At 32.7% G+C, this 18,863-nt stretch overlaps 1 protein-coding gene across 2 annotated transcripts; it reads left to right on the top strand.

Moving 5' to 3' along the window:
- Positions 1-3,944: 3,944 nt before the first annotated feature.
- Positions 3,945-8,886, top strand: LOC107642260 (BTB/POZ domain-containing protein At1g67900-like). Of its 2 annotated transcripts, XM_088489028.1 has the most exons (5): positions 3,945-4,344; positions 4,438-4,507; positions 4,601-5,869; positions 7,077-7,595; positions 8,449-8,886. In XM_088489028.1, the coding sequence occupies exons 1-5, from the start codon at positions 4,286-4,288 to the stop codon at positions 8,455-8,457; spliced, it is 1,926 nt and encodes a 641-aa protein (XP_088345154.1). In that variant the 5' UTR covers positions 3,945-4,285; the 3' UTR covers positions 8,458-8,886. The 2 variants fall into 2 exon arrangements, with proteins under 2 accessions (XP_088345154.1, XP_016201036.1); XM_016345550.3 differs by lacking the exon at positions 8,449-8,886 and having other exon boundaries at positions 7,077-8,019.
- The last annotated feature ends 9,977 nt before the right edge of the window (positions 8,887-18,863 follow it).

Raw genomic sequence — 18,863 nt, 5'->3', positions numbered from 1 at the left:
TAGGGAGGCGAAGATCATTAGTCTTATGAATTTGTAATGCGAGTTCTGACATACCTACCAAGTAACGGAGTACCCACTTGACTACCAACCAATGTACTTATCCTAGATTGGACATGAATTGACTGATTTTATTCGTCCAAATGAAATGTCAAGATGTGTTATAGTAGCATATTGGAGACCTCAAATGATGGATCAAAATAGAATTGGATCATTGAAGGAAACACTTCTAACAATTGTTAGTTTTGAAGAGTTCGGCATAGGTATAAATAGAGAAATTGAAAGCTTAGCATAGGTATAGATAGAGGAATTGAATCTTACCTACCAGCTTTAACCAAAAAGTTATTTAATGTATTTTGTTTGATTAAGAGAAATAAGTGTATCTAAGTGCCTAACAGTCTTAATTCCAATAAAGAAATTAAGATCCACAAGATCTTTTAATAAAGAGAGAGGAGTGTAATTGTTACACTTTGAATTTCAGTTTCATTATCACCAGTGACCAACATATTGCGTCTTACCCGGCATCTCAAACTTTTACTCGGAATAAGTGGACAACGCCACTATATCTTATCCAAAATCTTCAATTATATCCAGAGCAAATGGACAATACCACTGCATCTTATTCGGAATCTAAAATTATACCCAGAGCAAGTAGACAATACTATTGCATCTTACTCAAAATATCAAATTATACCTAGAGCAAGTGGAAAATATCACTACATCTTACCCGGTCACATATATCTCAATCAGATTCAATTCATTTTCAAGTTCACCCTCCTCGTTACTGCAATTTATTCATAGTCAATAACATCATTAATTATCATTACCTCTTATTATCATAATCACCCTCAACATACCTCAATCATAATCAGTTATCATCATCTCAATTCTTCATCAGTCTTTATTATTCCTCTTATTAGATTCAATACATCTCTCTTCAATATAAACTAACTCCCTCAATAGCTTTGCTCTTATTCTGAAACCTAAAAACTAGCTATCGGACCTTAAACAAGGGGTTACGGAAGTTTACAAGCTTGTCGAGAAGGTCAAACAGTTAAAAACAGAGTTTTAGTGTAAAACAGAAAATCGTGCATACACATGGTGCTGTGCATACGCACGCACCAGACGAGCTTCCCTTCGTGTGTGTACGCATCATAGTATATGTACACACAACTTACAAAATTCCAACGGTGTGCGTACGCGTACCCCCTCGTGCGTACGCATGAGTCTCACCAAATCTCTAGTCTAGGCGTGCACACGATAGTGTGCATAGGCACACATACCAGAAATTCTGGTTTTCTCTGAGAAATTGTGTTTTTAAACCAAAACTTCAAATGCGCATAACTTTTTCATTAAAAATTATTTTTCGTTCGTTCTTCGAACGTCATAAACCACTCGGACCCAATTTTTATTTAAGAAAAGTTTTATCAAATTTAAGGGTCTGAGGGCCAATTTACAATGCGTCAAAATTGGTTAAAAATTGTATTTTGTTACTAAAACCCAAAACCTCAAGTTTTTTTTCCCCAAATTTCTAATCCAAACCAACCAAATCAGCCATACCATCTCAAGCATTCTCAAAATTCACCAAACACTAATCCACTACCCATCAATTACTTAGTCACTCAAAATACTAATACTTCATCATCAATTCAACATCATTTTCATCACATATATACATATATACAATAATTACATCAATTCCAACCACTTCATTATCAAACCTAACATATAATTTATATTCAACACCAACCCCACTACCATCATCTCAACATATAATTTATCAACACTACTTACTAATTTCCAACAAGAATTCACATCAAACTCAACATTTATTCACTATATCCACTAAACATGCACCATTCACATAATTTAACTTATCCTACGGTCAACTAACCTAAATTTTCACGTAATATTATATATTAACTACGAGAAACCAAAACCATACCTTGGTCGATTCCTCCCTAAACTCGGAACACCCCGAAATTCTCTCTTCCACAAGCTCCAAGCCTCCAAATGTCAATTTCGTAAACTCAACCACCAGAATTTCATTCCAAACCACCAATTGAACTCCAATTCAACATGAAACTCAATCTAATTCATACAATATCACTATAATCAACATAGGATTCACTAATTCAAGAATTCACAAAGGTTTAAGAATTTCTTACCATACCCACGATTGTTTTGGACGAAACCCAGTGATTACCCGCTACTAAAGTCTACCTAAACTATCAAAATTATTCAATTCCTCAATACCAAAACCTCAAAATTTTGAATCTGGAGAGAAGAAGGCTAAGTGAGAAATATCAAATTTTTTACCACTTTGTTATGATAGATTTAAAGAGAATTCCGAAACGAATTTGTGGTTGCTGACGACTCGTCAATTGGAGTTGCGAATTAAAAGATATAAGGATTTGAAGGTGAGAATGGAATGAGAGCTAGGGTTCTATGGCTTCTCCTTCCTCTTCAGCGTGTTTCATGTGATTATGGGAGAGAGAAGGCTGAGCTTTTGATTATATATATTGGACTTTGGATCCGGTTTGACTGATTCGATCTATTGACCTAATTTTAGGCCAAAATCTTTAAAATTAATATTATAAATTTTTATTTTAATTATTTTTATTTTTTCAAACTATAAAATTTAATTTTTTTATTTTTTTAAATAATAATTAATTTATTAACTAATTATTCATTAATTACTCAAAATTTAAGTTGAAGTTTTATGAGATTGCACTTTTATTAGTATTGTCTTTTTGCTTAATAATGTCAAAAGTAATTTATCAATTAGCTAATTTTATGATACTTAATTTTTGTTTAATTTATTTTTTAATAAATTTTAAATATTAAATATTAATATTAATATTTGTAATAAATTAAATATTATGTTTTAAACACTATAGCAATCATTTTATTAATTTGGGGACATAATAAGTTAATAACACTATTTGACTGAATTAAGAAAGGACATATTCCGTTTATGATTGTGAATTCCATCTTATTCGTTTCTTTTTCAATTGACCAAAAAATATTTGCTCCATCGTAATCAATATTCCTAGCTCTTTGTATTATATAATTATCAAAAATATTATTTATATACTAAAAATTAATAATTAAAATTAATTATATATTTATATATAAATATTTAATTTATTTTTAATATATATTTTATATTTTATGTAAATATTATATTAATAAATAATTTTAATAATTAATTTTAACGTACATTTAATATCATTCTACAGTTTTTTTTCTCTTCCTCGCACAAACTGACAAACATAACCATAAGTCCATAACTTATGAAGTACGGAAATTTTACTGAATTACTGTATTTGTGTATTAGACACATTTCGAATATGACATTCACTGACATTCATTTGACACGCGTGTCTGCTATATCTAATCGTATCTTAATAAAAAATAAATTTTTTTTTTACATTTGTATACACCTAAATACCATTACGTGTTAGCGTGTCCAGTCTTATTCTTAACATATATTTTTAAAATAAATTTAGATATAGTATATATTATTATTTATTAAAATAAAAAATATTTTAAATAATTTATATAATTAAAATAAGACATTAAAAATAATAAAAAATTTAATTTATATTTTAATATCAATAAAATATCAAAATATCATTACGATTTTTTAAAAAATACTTTATATTTTATATATATGTGTGTCTCCGTGTCATGTAAGATTTTAAAATTCACGTGTCGTCGTATCACATGTCGTGTCGTGTCAGTGTCCGTGCATCATAAAACAATAACCTCTTGATTTTTCCTTCCCTCGTGGTCGGAAATGAATCCTGTCAATTTTTTTAACAAGAAGGAGTAAAGTGTGATTTCTACCATTAATTTATAAGTTGGATCAAAAATAAATATAAGAGAGAAAACAATAAAAGATTAGAAATCACACTTTACACCCTCAATATTTTTTAATAATTGTCTTGAATTTCTTTCCACTTTATATTGCTATATATATAATTTTTTTTTGCTTCTTCTTCTTGTTTTTTTATTATTATTTTTGAGAGTTCGTGAAGTTTATTCAAAGGCCTGTGAGTCTCTGACACCCTGTGTGAGGATTGTCGGTTCAGTATCCAATATCTACTACTTTAGTACTTTGATCTTGCTTAGCGGGAAAATCTATTACTGCAAAATAAATAATAAAAGAAAGAAAATCCCTTCAGTCTTCTTGTAGTGAAGTTATTCAGCTGAGTGAATCACTGAACTATGCTAGCACAATATTTTGGAGGCTAATTACGAAGGAGGAAAAACTGTGCCAACCATGAAGTTCATGAAACTAGGTTCTCGTCCTGATACTTTCTACACTTCAGAAGCAGTTAGGTACAAAGCATCAAAATTTCTTGCTTCTTTCTTTCTCTCTCTCTTCGGAATATCATGTCTCTAACTGTAGTTCCTTATTATTTTTGTTCTCAGGTCAGTTTCCTCTGAAGTTTCCAGTGACCTCATAATTCAAGTTAAAGGAAGTAGATATCTTCTTCACAAGGTATACATATACTTCGTTCATAAATCTAAAAATATGATATGACTTTTTTTTTCCAATTCGAAGTTGAAATATTTTTTGTTGAGGGTGTTACAGTTTCCATTACTGTCCAAATGTTTGCGGCTTCAAAAGCTATGCTCAGAGTCCGTTGATTCTTCATCTCAGCACCAAATAGTTCAGCTAGCCGATTTCCCCGGCGGCGTTGAAGCATTTGAGCTATGTGCAAAGTTCTGCTATGGAATCACCATAACTCTAAGCCCTTACAACATTGTAGCCACAAGGTGCGCCTCCGAGTATCTTCAGATGACAGAGGAAGTTGAGAAAGGTAACTTGATCCACAAGCTTGACATCTTCTTCAACTCCTGCATCCTCCGCGGATGGAAGGACTCCATCGTGGCGCTTCAGACCACAAAGGCTCTGTCATTGTGGTCCGAAGATTTGGGAATTACTCGAAGATGCATCGAGGCGATAGCCTCCAAGGTGTTGAGCCATCCTGAAAAAGTGAGTATCTCGAATAGTCATTCCAAAAGGATTGTGAAGGAAGATGATTTTTCTTGCGCTTCTAGTAAGGGATGGTGGGCTGAGGATTTAGCTGAATTGAGCATAGACCTTTACTGGAGGACGATGATAGCGATTAAATCCGGCGGCGGTGAAAAGATTCCGTCGAATCTCATCGGTGATGCATTGAAAGTCTATGCATCAAGATGGTTGCCAAATGTCACCAAGAGTTTTCATTATGTAAAGAAACAGACTATGGTTTCAGACTCTGATTCCGGCTCTAGCTCTGACTCATCAAGCGAATTAACCTCGAAGCACAGGCTCCTTTTGGAGGCAATAGTGAGCTTGATTCCGGCGGAGAAAGGAGCGGTTTCTTGTAGCTTTGTTTCGAAGCTATTGAAGGCTTCGAATATTCTGAACGCTTCGTCTTCCTCCAAGATTGAATTAGCGAAAAGAGTAGCACTTCAGTTGGAAGAAGCAACGTCGAATGATCTATTAATACCTTCACTGTCCTACACAAATGACACACTCTATGATGTTGATTTGGTGATTACAATATTGGAGCAGTTTATGTCACAAGGGCAGAGTCCTTCGACTAGTCCTCCGAGGTCCCGGCTCTCCTTCGAACGGAGGCGGTCGCGTTCTGCCGAGAACATTAACTGCGAGTTTCAAGAGAGTAGGAGGTCTTCTTCAGCATCTCACAGCTCAAAACTTAAGGTTGCAAAGCTTGTTGATAGGTACCTTCAGGAAGTTTCAAAGGATGTGAATGTTCCTTTATCAAAATTCATTTCCCTTGCTGAAATGATTCCAGATTTTGCAAGAACTGACCATGATGATCTCTACAGAGCTATTGACATTTATCTCAAGGTAAATATTGGAATTATTTTTCTTCCTTTTTACAAATTACTGCATTTTAATTTCTACTATGGTTCTAAAGTAATACAGAAATTGGTAAATAAAATAAAATACACAGCGGCTAACTGTTTGAGATTTCCTTTCAAATTTTATGATGTGGGACAGAATTAGTGGATAACCAATTATCTTGACCTTAAAATCTTGTCTTATTCAGCATTTATTGGCTGTTAGGTGTAATCTGACCCACCAAAAATTCAGCCTGAATAATAATGTGTACACGTTCTTCTGACTCTGATGTACACATTCAGGTATTTCTGGCTTCATTTGGCTAAAAAACATGAACAAAAAATTTGCACCTCAGATTTACATCATGTTGCTACAATGCCAGTAATATGTCCAATCGATAGACAGAAGCTAAAGGGGATGAATGTTGTTTTAGTACATAACATGATTGATTTGATTTGTGACACTTCCTCAATTCCCATTTTCCATGGAAAGAATTTTTACCATTAGTGAATCAATTTCTAAATGGTATAATTCTACCGATTTTACCTCCAAGCTATTTAACGCTAAAAAAACAATTAAACATGACTATAGTATTTAAAAGAATGGCTTTAACGCTAAGGAACTAATATTATGACAATCAATTTCAATTAATACTGTAGCAAGCTCTCAAATAAGTTCGGTATGAAATTCGCTAAAGATGAGTTTTTATTGAATTTGGATTTTTGAAGTTTCTTTCAATTAAGTTTTTGATATTCTTACAGCCTTAATGTTGGCAGTAACATTAATGCTGTAATATTGGCTCCCATAACTTTCTATTCCCGTAAGAGAAAGTTATGGAAATAAAAAATAGCTAGAATTTGTTTTATTTAATTCTCGTTCATTATCACAATAATTAATAAATATTAAATAAAATAAGTTATGATTATTTTTGACTAATTTTTTTTTGTTATTAAACATTTTCGTTCTATTCAAAATATACTTGAAGCACAAATTCTTTTGAACGTTGTTTTAATTTTACTTATAATAACAACGTCTTAATATGTTCAAGTGAATTTGCATACGAAATATATTTTTCGAGTAACATGTGCTTGATTAGGTTTTTCGGGACTTCAAACTTTAGGAATTTCAATTACGCGAAGTTATCAACCTTTTTCATATTTCTGGTTTTGGATAACGCCTTATTTACATTACTATGATCTGATGAAACATGCAGGCTCATCCAGAACTCAACAAGAGCGAACGGAAGAGGATATGTCGAATCCTCGACTGCAAGAAACTATCCATGGAAGCGTGCATGCATGCAGCACAGAATGAACTACTCCCTCTAAGGGTTGTTGTCCAAGTTCTCTTCTTTGAGCAAGCCAGAGCAGCTGCAGCCGGCGGCTGCAGTGCCAAAGTCACCTCGGTCGACTTGCCGGGCAACATCAAGGCCTTACTAGCAGCACATGGAATTGACCCTTCAAATTCAAAGCATGCAGCACCAACCTTAAGCTCTACCACAAGCATTCACGGTGGTGAGGATAATTGGTGTGTTTCTGGCTTCAAGTCACCAAAATCAAAGTCTTCAACAACTCTGAGGATGAAGCTAGCTGAGGATTATGAAGATGACTTGGATGAAAATGACTTGGCCAATGATGATGAAATTGGGAGAAACTCTAGATTTAAGGCCATTTGTGCTCTTCCTACTCAACCAAAAAGAATGCTTAGTAAGTTCTGGTCTACCAATAAAACAGCTACCTGAAAATAAAAAGGGACACCAATTATGTGCAGCTGAATTGATAACTATCTTATGATATAAAATACAAAGACGCTGAGATGGAAAATAATTAGCAAAAAACTGTGGCCTAAAATCAGTATGTTTCTATACCTATTTTTTTCTTTTTTCTAAACATATTTGTATCTCTTAATATTCCTGTCTTTTTATCTTAGGATAGTTCATGATGAAGTCTATTAGTTTTTGGTTTGTAATGGTAATTTAGGTCTTAGAGGGTAACATATATTCTGCTTTGTTATTTCTGCAAAAGCCCTTGTAACTTCTAGGAGAATTCAAGCATCTAAAAAAATGTGCATTGTTGATGTAACCATGTAATAATATTGATAACAATAACAAAAAGATTTTTCTCAATTAGGAGGGGGGGAATCTCTTTGGGGCAAAACTTTAATCCCATGTCAAAAATATGGAACAGGAATCTTAGGTGTAATTGACAATTCGTGGGGCCAAAGATTCTGTTTTTGTCTTCAAATCTGCAACACTTCTCTCCTGTCATATGCTGTAGACCCTGTAGTATTAGCACTTTGGTCCCTGACATTATTCAATTTATTTTTCTAATTTTTTTCTATTTATTTGGTATTTTCACGTGTCTGAGATATTCCAATACTGTAGTATCTGATTTATATTCGTCATATCTATTTGTATCCCCCACATAATCTCGTCCTTATCGAATTTATATCCAATTATGGACAAGATTTGAAGCATTGTTGCACATAATTAACGTCAACTTGTATTAATTGTTCCGATCTTAGTTTGGCAAAGAATTGTCTTGGATACAGACAACAGGAGATAAGAACAATGCGATACGTTTTAGGTCCACTAAACATTCATTTTACTTTGTCAATGAGTAATAACTCAAATGACATAAATTCTCCATACTTAACTAAGAGATTGTGTCGTCGCTGCTCTTCTCGCTAACCCGTTGAGGAGAATCGCAGTTCTCTTGTTGCTCGGACGCTTCACCATTGCCGCTGTGTCATTACCATGCAGTCGTGTCTTTTTCCCATTTTTCATACATCGTTGCTCTGTCCATTTTGAAGCCCACTAAGTAATGTCACATCGTCATCGAGCCAAAGGTCGCCGTTGCTCCAACGCTGCACTTTTGTCCTTGCTTCGACGTCGCTACGTCGTGTCTTCTCCACTTCTTTAGGGTTTTAATTTTTTTGGTTCACCCAAATTTTATGATCCAAATAAATATCTACATCTTTGTGAAAAGAATCATGTGTATACATAGTAAAATGAATATTTTGCAGAATATGTACGCATGTAGAATCAAGCAAATCAAATAAAATACTAATAGTATACCTAAATAAATATTTATTTTAGAATAAAAAAAAATTATCTGTATATGTATATATAGTAAAATGAATATTCGACTTAGTTAATAAAAAATAAATAATGAGACAACAATTGCGAGAACACTGAAATCGCGATACGGTGACATAAAATTGTGAGAAAGCAAATGCAGTAAAATTAAAAAGTATTTAAAATTATGATTAAACTTAATTAATTCAAATTTTGATTTTTGAAATTAAAATTAACTTTTTTTTCTTGAATTTATTGTTTATATTGTTAAAAAAAAAAAACGATATTACGGTATACTTTTTCTGTATATATTGAACCAATCAAATTGGCGTTATTGATATCAAATTAAAGATGTTATGCAAAAAATAAATAAATAATCAACCTAAAAAAGTTGGTCAAATAAATAAGAGTAAAGAATAAGATCTGCCATTGATATGATATGATGTGTTTTTCTGCTAAGTATCATTATCAAACTGACACCTTAATTAATTAAAACTATTGTGATCTGCATGACTCATCGTCAGCGTGCTTATTATTTGGTGTTGAATTTTTTTAAAATTTATCTTTTACAATAAATTTTAAATATCTAAATTTTATTAATTTTTATATTTTTAAATTAAATACTAAATATTTAACTTTTTTTTTTTACAATTAGACACTAAATTTTCAGATATCATAACAGACGCCTTCAAAGAAACACTTTGTATGTAGTAAGTTGTAACTAACAAATCCCGGAAGCACCAAAAGAGCAAAATGGGATGCTCAATTTAAAGAAAATCTCCTGGTAATTATTTTGGGACAGGTATCATATATGTGCTACTCTTGTATATACACGGAGAGAAGTATAACTAAGCTCTGCTTTTTTTAAATCATTATTCAAATGACTTAAACTTTCAACTGACAAACAAATAAACTACTCTTGTATAAAGTAGAGAGGTATTTATTGGCAACCAATTTTTAATTAATCAATTTTTATTATAAAATTATTTTTTAAAGTTTTTTTTTTTGAGGTTCAGAATTTAAAAATAGGATCTAGGATATAGAATAATTTACAGGAACATGAGATATTGACAACAGATGACTAGCAAGCAGTAATGGTCAATGGCGACAGTCGAAGAAATGAAATAGTGTTGAGAGAGGAAAAAGATGAAGAGTTAAGAAGGGATCGGATATGATGAATATAAAGATAAAAAAATTAATTTAAAAAAATTGACTTATATTTAGTTGAAAAATAATTAGTTTTTTTTGGTTGTACGAAAAATAATATTATATTGTATTTTAACTAATTAATAGGATTGTTAAAATAGAATAAAATTAGGTTCATTTTAATAAGTAAATTTTTGTCTCTAAAATTATATCTATTTAAATTTTGGATTGAATCAGTTGAATTAGATTAACTCGAGAAAATGACAAATTAAAAAGGTGGCCGTTTAATTTTTTTTCGTATTTTTAAAAAAAATAAAAACATTTTTTTTTGCCAATGTTTCTCATGACCTGTCTCAAAAAGTCAAAAACCTGACCCATAAGCATAAATTCAATTTGTTTAAGGTTCCATAAGTAAACTTTTTTTTTGTCTATTTTATTTAAAAAAAAAAAAGTGAAGGAGCTGCCTCGTATAATACATCAAATTAAGGCTTGATTTTGTAAAATTTTTAATATTTAAAAATAATTTATAAAAGTTAATTTTTAAAAGATATTTTTTTTAAATTGTAACATTATATTTAGTAAATTAAATTAGGATAAAGTATTTGGTTTTCAACGTTTGGACTATATCCTAATTTGATTCTTAAAGTTTTAATTTTTAAATATTTTATTTTAATTTTAAAAAATTTTAAATAGATTTAATATTGTTCTACATATAGTTAAATTTGACACAAACAATTAATATATTTAAGAGCTAATATAACATTTGATTTTATTATTTAATAAAATTTACCTATCATTGATCACTAATATATTTTTTTTTTGTTAATTATTTGAGTCAAATTTAATGGTAGAATAACATTGAATTCATTTGAAATTTTTTGGGACTAAAATATAACGTTTGAAACGTTACATATTAAATTAGAATTTGACCAAACGTTGAGGATCAAAATAGTATTTTATTTATTAAATTAAAAATAATTTTCAATAATATAAATAATAATAAATATGTTTGGATTAATTTTGTTTGGTGGACTGGGTCCTGAATGGGTTGGTGGTGCTGATACTAGAGTAGCGGGTGTTGGGAGCTGGATTGATTCGTTCCCTGGAAATGAGGTTCTTCCGAGCATTCGAGAGTTGGAGACGGTGGGGCCACCTGCAAAAAGGAATCCGACGCTCAAGTTAGAATCCGCACAAGAGGTAGCAATTAGGTTTAGTGTGAGTGACGTACTTGAGGGAGGGGTAGGGCCCTCCCCTTATATAGTCTGTACTATTGTGGATCCCACGCGAGCAGACCCTCTTTTCTGAAAGCTTTCTTTACAGCTGTCCAGATTCACGCAAAAAGGGGTGTAGTCCGGATCTCTTCCTGGCTGGACCTCAGTAACCCAACGGGTTGGGCGAAGGCCCGACTCCAACCCCTAGTGTGTTGGGCTGGGCCGGAACAAATTTTTAAGCTAACGGATTGAGGAATACATGGAAAAAAAATTCTCTTTCAAACATACAAGATAGTACAACAAATATAATACAAGTACTACTCTACTAGTCCAAACCACGGGATGACATTATTTGTGACACCGGGAAAGCATCCTTTTTGTTTTTGGTATTGCTGGGAAAGCATCCTTAATTTGTTTGTTTCTCAACAGGCGTAGCCCATATTGTTAAAGGCTTTTTGCTTTTCTTTCTTTTCGTAAGTTTTTCCCCTCCATGAGTGGTTGTTTGGTTGCTTCAGAAAACGCTGTTTCTAGTTTCTTCTCAACGAGCTTGGGTATCTCAAGAAAACCATATTTTCTTTCACAACTATAAATGGTGAAATATAAAAAAGACTATTAAACATTTTTAGTAATACTAAGCTATAGCTGTTTCAAGTTTACAATTGGTGGTACAAAAATATATAACAATGGCTGGTTATGGAACCTTAAAAGGGACTCATGATCAAGAGAACGGTCAGTATTTAGTTGTTACTTACTTACTTGTTAGTACGGAGAAACTTACTTGAAAGGCTTTTGTGCTTCTATATCTACTTTCCTTACGAGAGTTAAGTACTTTATAAACATTTTATTACTGCTAATATTCCAACTGCTTCTTCACAATCGTGGAGACAAAATTACAGGTCAAAAGAAATTTTTGTAGTGTATAAGTTGTACCCTTATTTAAGGATTTATTAAAAGAGCTTATATTGATCAATTGATTCAAGTAGACAAGTGGGGTTAGGCAATAATGGACTTCTGAAAGCCTCTGGCTACAAGAGAGTATACTAGTGATATAGTTCAGGAAATATAGCCCTAGCTAGTTAGACAAAGACTGAGCAACGTGTCATTATTGTACATTTTCTCCTCTATCTTGATATAAGGAATACTTTGGTGTATATTGTAAATAAATTTGTGTTCATGACACCTTAATATTTAATTTGTTATGTCAATAGTTAATAAAAAAAAATTACAAGTATGCTATATATATATACTACAAATTAATTATTAAACTAATTATTTATATAAAATATATGTTAAAATATAAAATATATAATAAAAATAAATTACACCATACATATATAGTATAGTCTCTGGTGGCTAAGATGACTACGAACGTGGCATATATAATATTTTGAGTGTTGACTGTAATTATGACCCGTTTATGTTGCGATTTATCAAACTGGATAAAGTTTATGCTTTTACTGAACATTGGCAAACAGAAAAAATAAACAATATACTAATGAAACATTAATTTGAACAAAATTAAAATTTGAGAAAATTCTACTCTCTTCTTATGTGAGATATTAAAATAACACTTACCTCTTCTCTCTATTTTATAAATGTACATTCTCCTCCCTTCTAACTTTTAAAAAACATTCTCTTTAATCTATTTTAAATTTTTGTGTTAACTAATATTAACTTTATCCATTTTTAAAAAAAAAATAAATAATTTTTTGAAAAAATATCCATTAACAAAAATTTTATTTTTTATCATTAAATTTTGCTTATCAAAATATTCTTTTAATAAATTATTTTTTTATTGATTAAATTGTATTTTTATTAAAATACTTTTAAAAAAATTAATAATTAAATTATTTTTTTCTAAGATACCTACCCTTCAATAATTTTTTAATTATTAAATTGTGATTTTACCAAAATTTTTGTTAACAAATATTTTTATATTTTACTATTAATTTTTTGATATCAATATATATTATTTTAACATTAAATAAGAAAATCTTACCACTGTTAATATATATAATAATTAATATATATTAATATTGAAAAATAATTTTATTAAAATTTTTTATTTAATGATAAAATAATATATCTAGATATCGAAAAATTAATAGTAAAATATAAAATAATTGTTAACAAAAATTTAGATAAAATTATAATTTAATAATTAAAAAATTATTGAAGGATATTTTAGAAAAAAATTATATAATTATTAATTTTAAAAAAAAAATACAATTTAATTAATAAAAAAATAATTTATTAAAAGATATTTTGATAATTAAGATTTAATAATAAAAATAAAATTTTTACTAATGAGTATTTAAAAAAATAATTTATTTTTTCTTAAAAAATAGATAAAATTAACATTAGTTAACACAAAAAGTTTAAAATAGATTAAAGAGAAAGTTTTTTAAAAGTTAAAAGGGAAGAGAATGTACATTTATAAAATAGATGGAAGAGAGTGTTATTTTAGCATTTCGCAAGGGGAGCATAATTTTCTCTTAAAATTTTGATAGAAATACTGAAGATGTAAATTATAGAAGTTGAAATGAGAGTTTTATGAAGGCACGACTGTGGTAGTTCGGAGGCAAGGTTGAGTTCGTGAAGGTATGGAAGTTGAAGATGCGATCGCCAGTCTGGAGTTTCTGTCTGCAACTTCGCAGCGTCATAGAGCTTTGAGTTCATGGCCAACTCGAGGGTTAAAATTCAATGGCGGGTCTACAACTTGTGTCTGCAATATGGCAACGTCATCGAAGGTTGAGGTTGTGGCTGAGTAGTGATTAGTTGAAGATTGGAACGTCAGTGAGGGGTTTGCGCTGGTTGTCAGAGTAAATTTCTTTTTTCATTGTTCATTGTGTTGCTGGATTTTGAGAACGAAACTTTTATATTGGACGATCTGATTATATTCTATCATCTATGATAACCACAACACTAAGTAACACCACATGTCATCTCTTCATTGGTTGATCAATTTCTAGCCACCAATAGGTACAAGAAACATAGTCACTATAAACGTGGTCTACAATCTACATATATTTATATATAAATATATAATAGCTGATTTAATGACTATTTTTTATGTGGACGTATCATTTCCAAAAACATTAATAATGGAAGACTAAAATATATTATTTTTAAATTTACAATACAAATTTAAAGAAAAAATTAATAAAGATTGAAATAAAAAGTATCTATATTTTTTATTGGACAAAATTTGATGTAAGCTAAATTTTTTTAATAAATTTTTACAAACTTCAAAATTATGATTCGATACTGTTACGAATCCTATCTCAAATTCTCAATCAAATATATGTTCTGTATTGTGTTTAATTTATTATGTGTAAAAAATCCTTATTTTATGAGTTAATTATTAAATGAGTTAGACGCATTCAATTTTAATACGGCACTAAAATATAAATATTTAAAAGATAAAGTATATTTTTTGTTTTTATCGTTTGCGATTGTTTTTAAAAATATCCCTAACGTTTAATTTCAATCAATTTTATTCCTAATGTTTTCGATTAATTGTAATGAATAATTTTAGGGGTAAAAAACGCTAATAAGCCACCATTAAAGATTATTTACGTATATCAGCCAAAATGAAAACCGTTTCACTAATAAGCCAAAGCATATTTATATATAATTCGAACCAGGCTGGTTCGAACTACACTTACAAATAAATCGAACCAATGCAGTTCGAATTAGTAACGAAAAATTCACTATAATTCGAACCAAGATGGTTCGAACTAGAAACACACATAATTCGAACCACATTAGTTCGAATTATACAAGGATTAGGTGCCCAAAGTAATTTGAACCAGGTTGGTTCGAATTACACATACCATATTTCGAGCTAGGCTGGTTCGATTTAGTGAGAAACAGACCTGTATATATATGGTTGTAAACGTGAGTTGCTCTCATTAGAGGGTCTAAGATGGCCAGTGACGAGAGTTTTGTAGTGTTGGTTCACCACAGAGGATCCATAAAGAGGAAAACTCGATCCGGTGTGAAGTTTACTTATAAGGATCCTCTTTGTATTATCGTGAGGCCTACGACGAGCTATGATGACCTCGTTAGGTCTGTACTGATGAAACTTGGTCTGGAAGGTGCGAAGCGGGTTAAGAAGTTTTTCTATCGCATTTCAGTCACGGTGCTCCAGGAAACTGTGAAGTATGATTGTTTCACGATCGGGAGTGATGAGGACTTGCAAGTCATGTTTCATTGTCGCCGACAGTTTCCGGAGGTGAGGACACCAGAATTGTTGGCAAAGTTGGTTGATGTGGTATCCAACTCAGGGGGTTCGAACCGGAATACCACCACTTTAGCCACGGCAGCCGGTTCTAGTTCCAGACATGCCGTTGCTTCTTCGTCCGTCCCTGTGTACGAGCCACCGGTCCAACCTGTCGCCTCCCCTTCTTTTGCTGTTGATCTCAATGGCAGCATAGGCAACGAGGTCGGAACAGCGGAATTTCTGCCGACCTCTTTACAATGCGCTGCACCGCTTGGGGTTGGGGACGGATTGTTGGGTGATGCAGAGGACGATGACGTCGAGCTGGATATGATTGATGATGACAGCGGCGATGATATCCTCAGCCTCCACATCTGCACTCTAGGACCCTTCTCGCTACCGGAAGGGTTATAACCTGACCACCTGCATCTCACATGTGTATTATGGCTAATTAAATGTGTGAGAGATTCGTAATTGGTTATTAATGAACATGGAGTTAGCTATATTAAATTGAAATAGAGAAGCCTGAATAGAGTACCTCGAGGCCAACGGCCAGCTGAACGTGTCATACCCTGCAGGCCTAAACCGAGAAAAGCGCCAGAAGATCCAGGACTGAAGTAGCTGTAGTGGGCCCGCTAACTTGACCACATGTCTATTCGCCACTCGGCACATGCACCGGTACAACCATACCAGTGCTGCAGACACCCAGCTGTAGGTACCCATCTCCTCAAGCCTAGCTACGTAGGGAAGCCATCTGATGTGAATGCGGTTGCCGGACTTGTCGGCAAACAGCTGCGTACCCAACAACATCATGATGTAGGCACGAGCAAATCGTCGCATAGTTTCCTCATCGGCTCCCTCGGGGCACTATCCAAAAGTCTCCTGGAACTAGCTGCAATTTATTGCGTACTTCTGAACCTGGCTGGGAGGAGGAATGACTCCAAGCAACTCCTGGAACCACACCCAAGCTAGACGGCCACCCTGGATGTATATCTGGAAATATGAAAGGCAGCCGCTCACATAACGCCCGTCCACTGGCAACCCCAACTGGTACGCCACGTCCTGAAGTGTGATCGTGCACTCTCCGAATGGCATATAGAACGTGTGCGTCTCCGGACGCCATCGCTCGACGAAGGCACTGACAAGGGCCTCATCTAACCAGAACCATCTATCGTTCAGCCTCACAAGATGGTATAATCCGGCCATCTGCAAGTACGGAACGTATCTCTCATCGAGTCGCATGCCCTGCTGCCGCCGCATGCTTCTGATGCATCGCTGTGGCTGCGCATTACATGCACCACATTGTTAGAACCAACTTGATAACCAATGACAAAAATAACCCACACGATAAACCACTAAAGAAAACCGAGTACAGAATCTACATGCAAAACCAATATATCAAACCACATCGAAAACCACATGCTCAAACCGCTAACATAAACCTCAAAGAAATCCACTTATCTCAAACACATGCAAAACCACTATCACGAACCGCTTACAAAAGCACATGGTCAACCACTTCCAATACTACCAAAATAAATCGCCAAGGTAAATCATGAACAAAACAGCATACAAAAGTACTAACAAAACCAATACTAAAAACAACCAACCTAAACCGTCAACAAAAGCACATCAATAAATCAATATTATAAACCGCATAAAATTCCATTAACGAGCACCACATGCAAAACAACTATCATATACCACACAACTAAACCACTAACATAAAACAACTAACATAAATCACTAACATAAAACAGCTAACATAAAACAACTAACAAAAATCACTAACATAAAATAACTAACATAAACCACCAACTAAACCCCCAACATAAAACAACCAACATAAACCACTAACATAAAACAGGTAACATAAAACAAGTAACATAAACCACTAACATAAACCACTAACATAAACCACCAACTAAACCACCATCTAACCTGCATGCAAAACCTCTCAACTAAACCACTAGCAATACCACTACGATTAACCGCTAACATAAACCGCCACTAAAATCGCATACAAAACCACTAACTCACATATACCGCTATCACGAAGTTTTTTATGTACTAAGTACTAACCTCGTCGTTGATGACCCCGGCTATATGAGCAACTCCGTCCAACCGATATAACCTTGCCGGATCGTCCCCCATCGGCTGAGTATTCCGTTCAGGTCTTTGTCGAATCAAATCTGGGTCGTTTTCTCTGGGATTTGGTGGGACAGGGGAATGGAACAATGGTTCGAATGAGGCTGATTCGAACTCCTTATATAGCCGAAATTCACATAACTCGAACCAGCCTTACTCGAATTACTATTGGAGTCAAATTTAGAGTAATTTGAACCAAGTTGGTTCGAATTACTAGGGAAGCGTTCAAAGGGTATAATTCGAACAAGCCTAGTTCGAACCATGCTGGTTTGAATTATATATAAATATGCTTTGACTCATTGCTGAAACGATTTTCATTTTGGCTGATATACGTAAATTCCATCCTGCCTTGGCTTATTAACATTTTTTGCCCTAATTTTAGTGTACAAATATTATTTTTATATTTATAAATACAAATTAATATCTTTATCTTTTTGACTTAAATTTTGTTTTAAATGCTAGTTACTTAAACTTTTCTAAAAATAAATTAAAAAATCTTTAATGGGCACACAAAAGATTAGTGATATATAAGGCTGGCAATGGGTAGGGTAGGGTAGGGTTTGGACCCTACCCTAATCCTACCCGCAGGTTGAAATTTTATTAAAACTCTACCTTGCTCTATCTGCGAGTTGAGAATTCTCAACCCTAACCTTACCCGCACCCTAAAATTCTAAACCCTACCCTACTCTACCTGCAGAAATATCAATTTTTTTTAAAGTAAATATAAAATTCAATCGTTTCGAATTTTATACATATTAATAACATAAAAAATAAAAAACTAATGCTTTAAATTACTAAATTAACTAACTACTTTTAGTAGTTATTCACTTATTGTAAGTCATTATATAAGGAAGGTTGTGAGTTTAATTCTCACTTTTTTCACTATATACCTAATTTTTATAAAATATGTGTTATATATGAAATGCGGGTAGGGTATGATAGGGTACACTCTAAATCCATATCATACTCTACCCACAAATATACCTGAATCGTACTCTATCCTATTCAAACGAGTTGGACCAAATTAAATACCCGCAGATAGAATATGAATTGTCAGCCCTAGTGATATAATTTTGAATAGTCAAAAAATGCGTAAGGAAGCTATGCCTGACCAGCTGACCTGAACCGCAGAAATTAGTAAGCGAAACAACGACACACACGGACGAAATTGAATTATCATAATGCTTTGGATGTACA

Source organism: Arachis ipaensis, chromosome B5, assembly GCF_059453495.1.
Source record: "Arachis ipaensis isolate K30076 ecotype BB chromosome B5, ASM5945349v1, whole genome shotgun sequence".
NCBI classification, from domain to species: Eukaryota; Viridiplantae; Streptophyta; class Magnoliopsida; order Fabales; family Fabaceae; genus Arachis; species Arachis ipaensis.
Note: the sequence above shows the minus strand (reverse complement) of the source record. Positions and strands in the feature narration are given on the sequence as shown.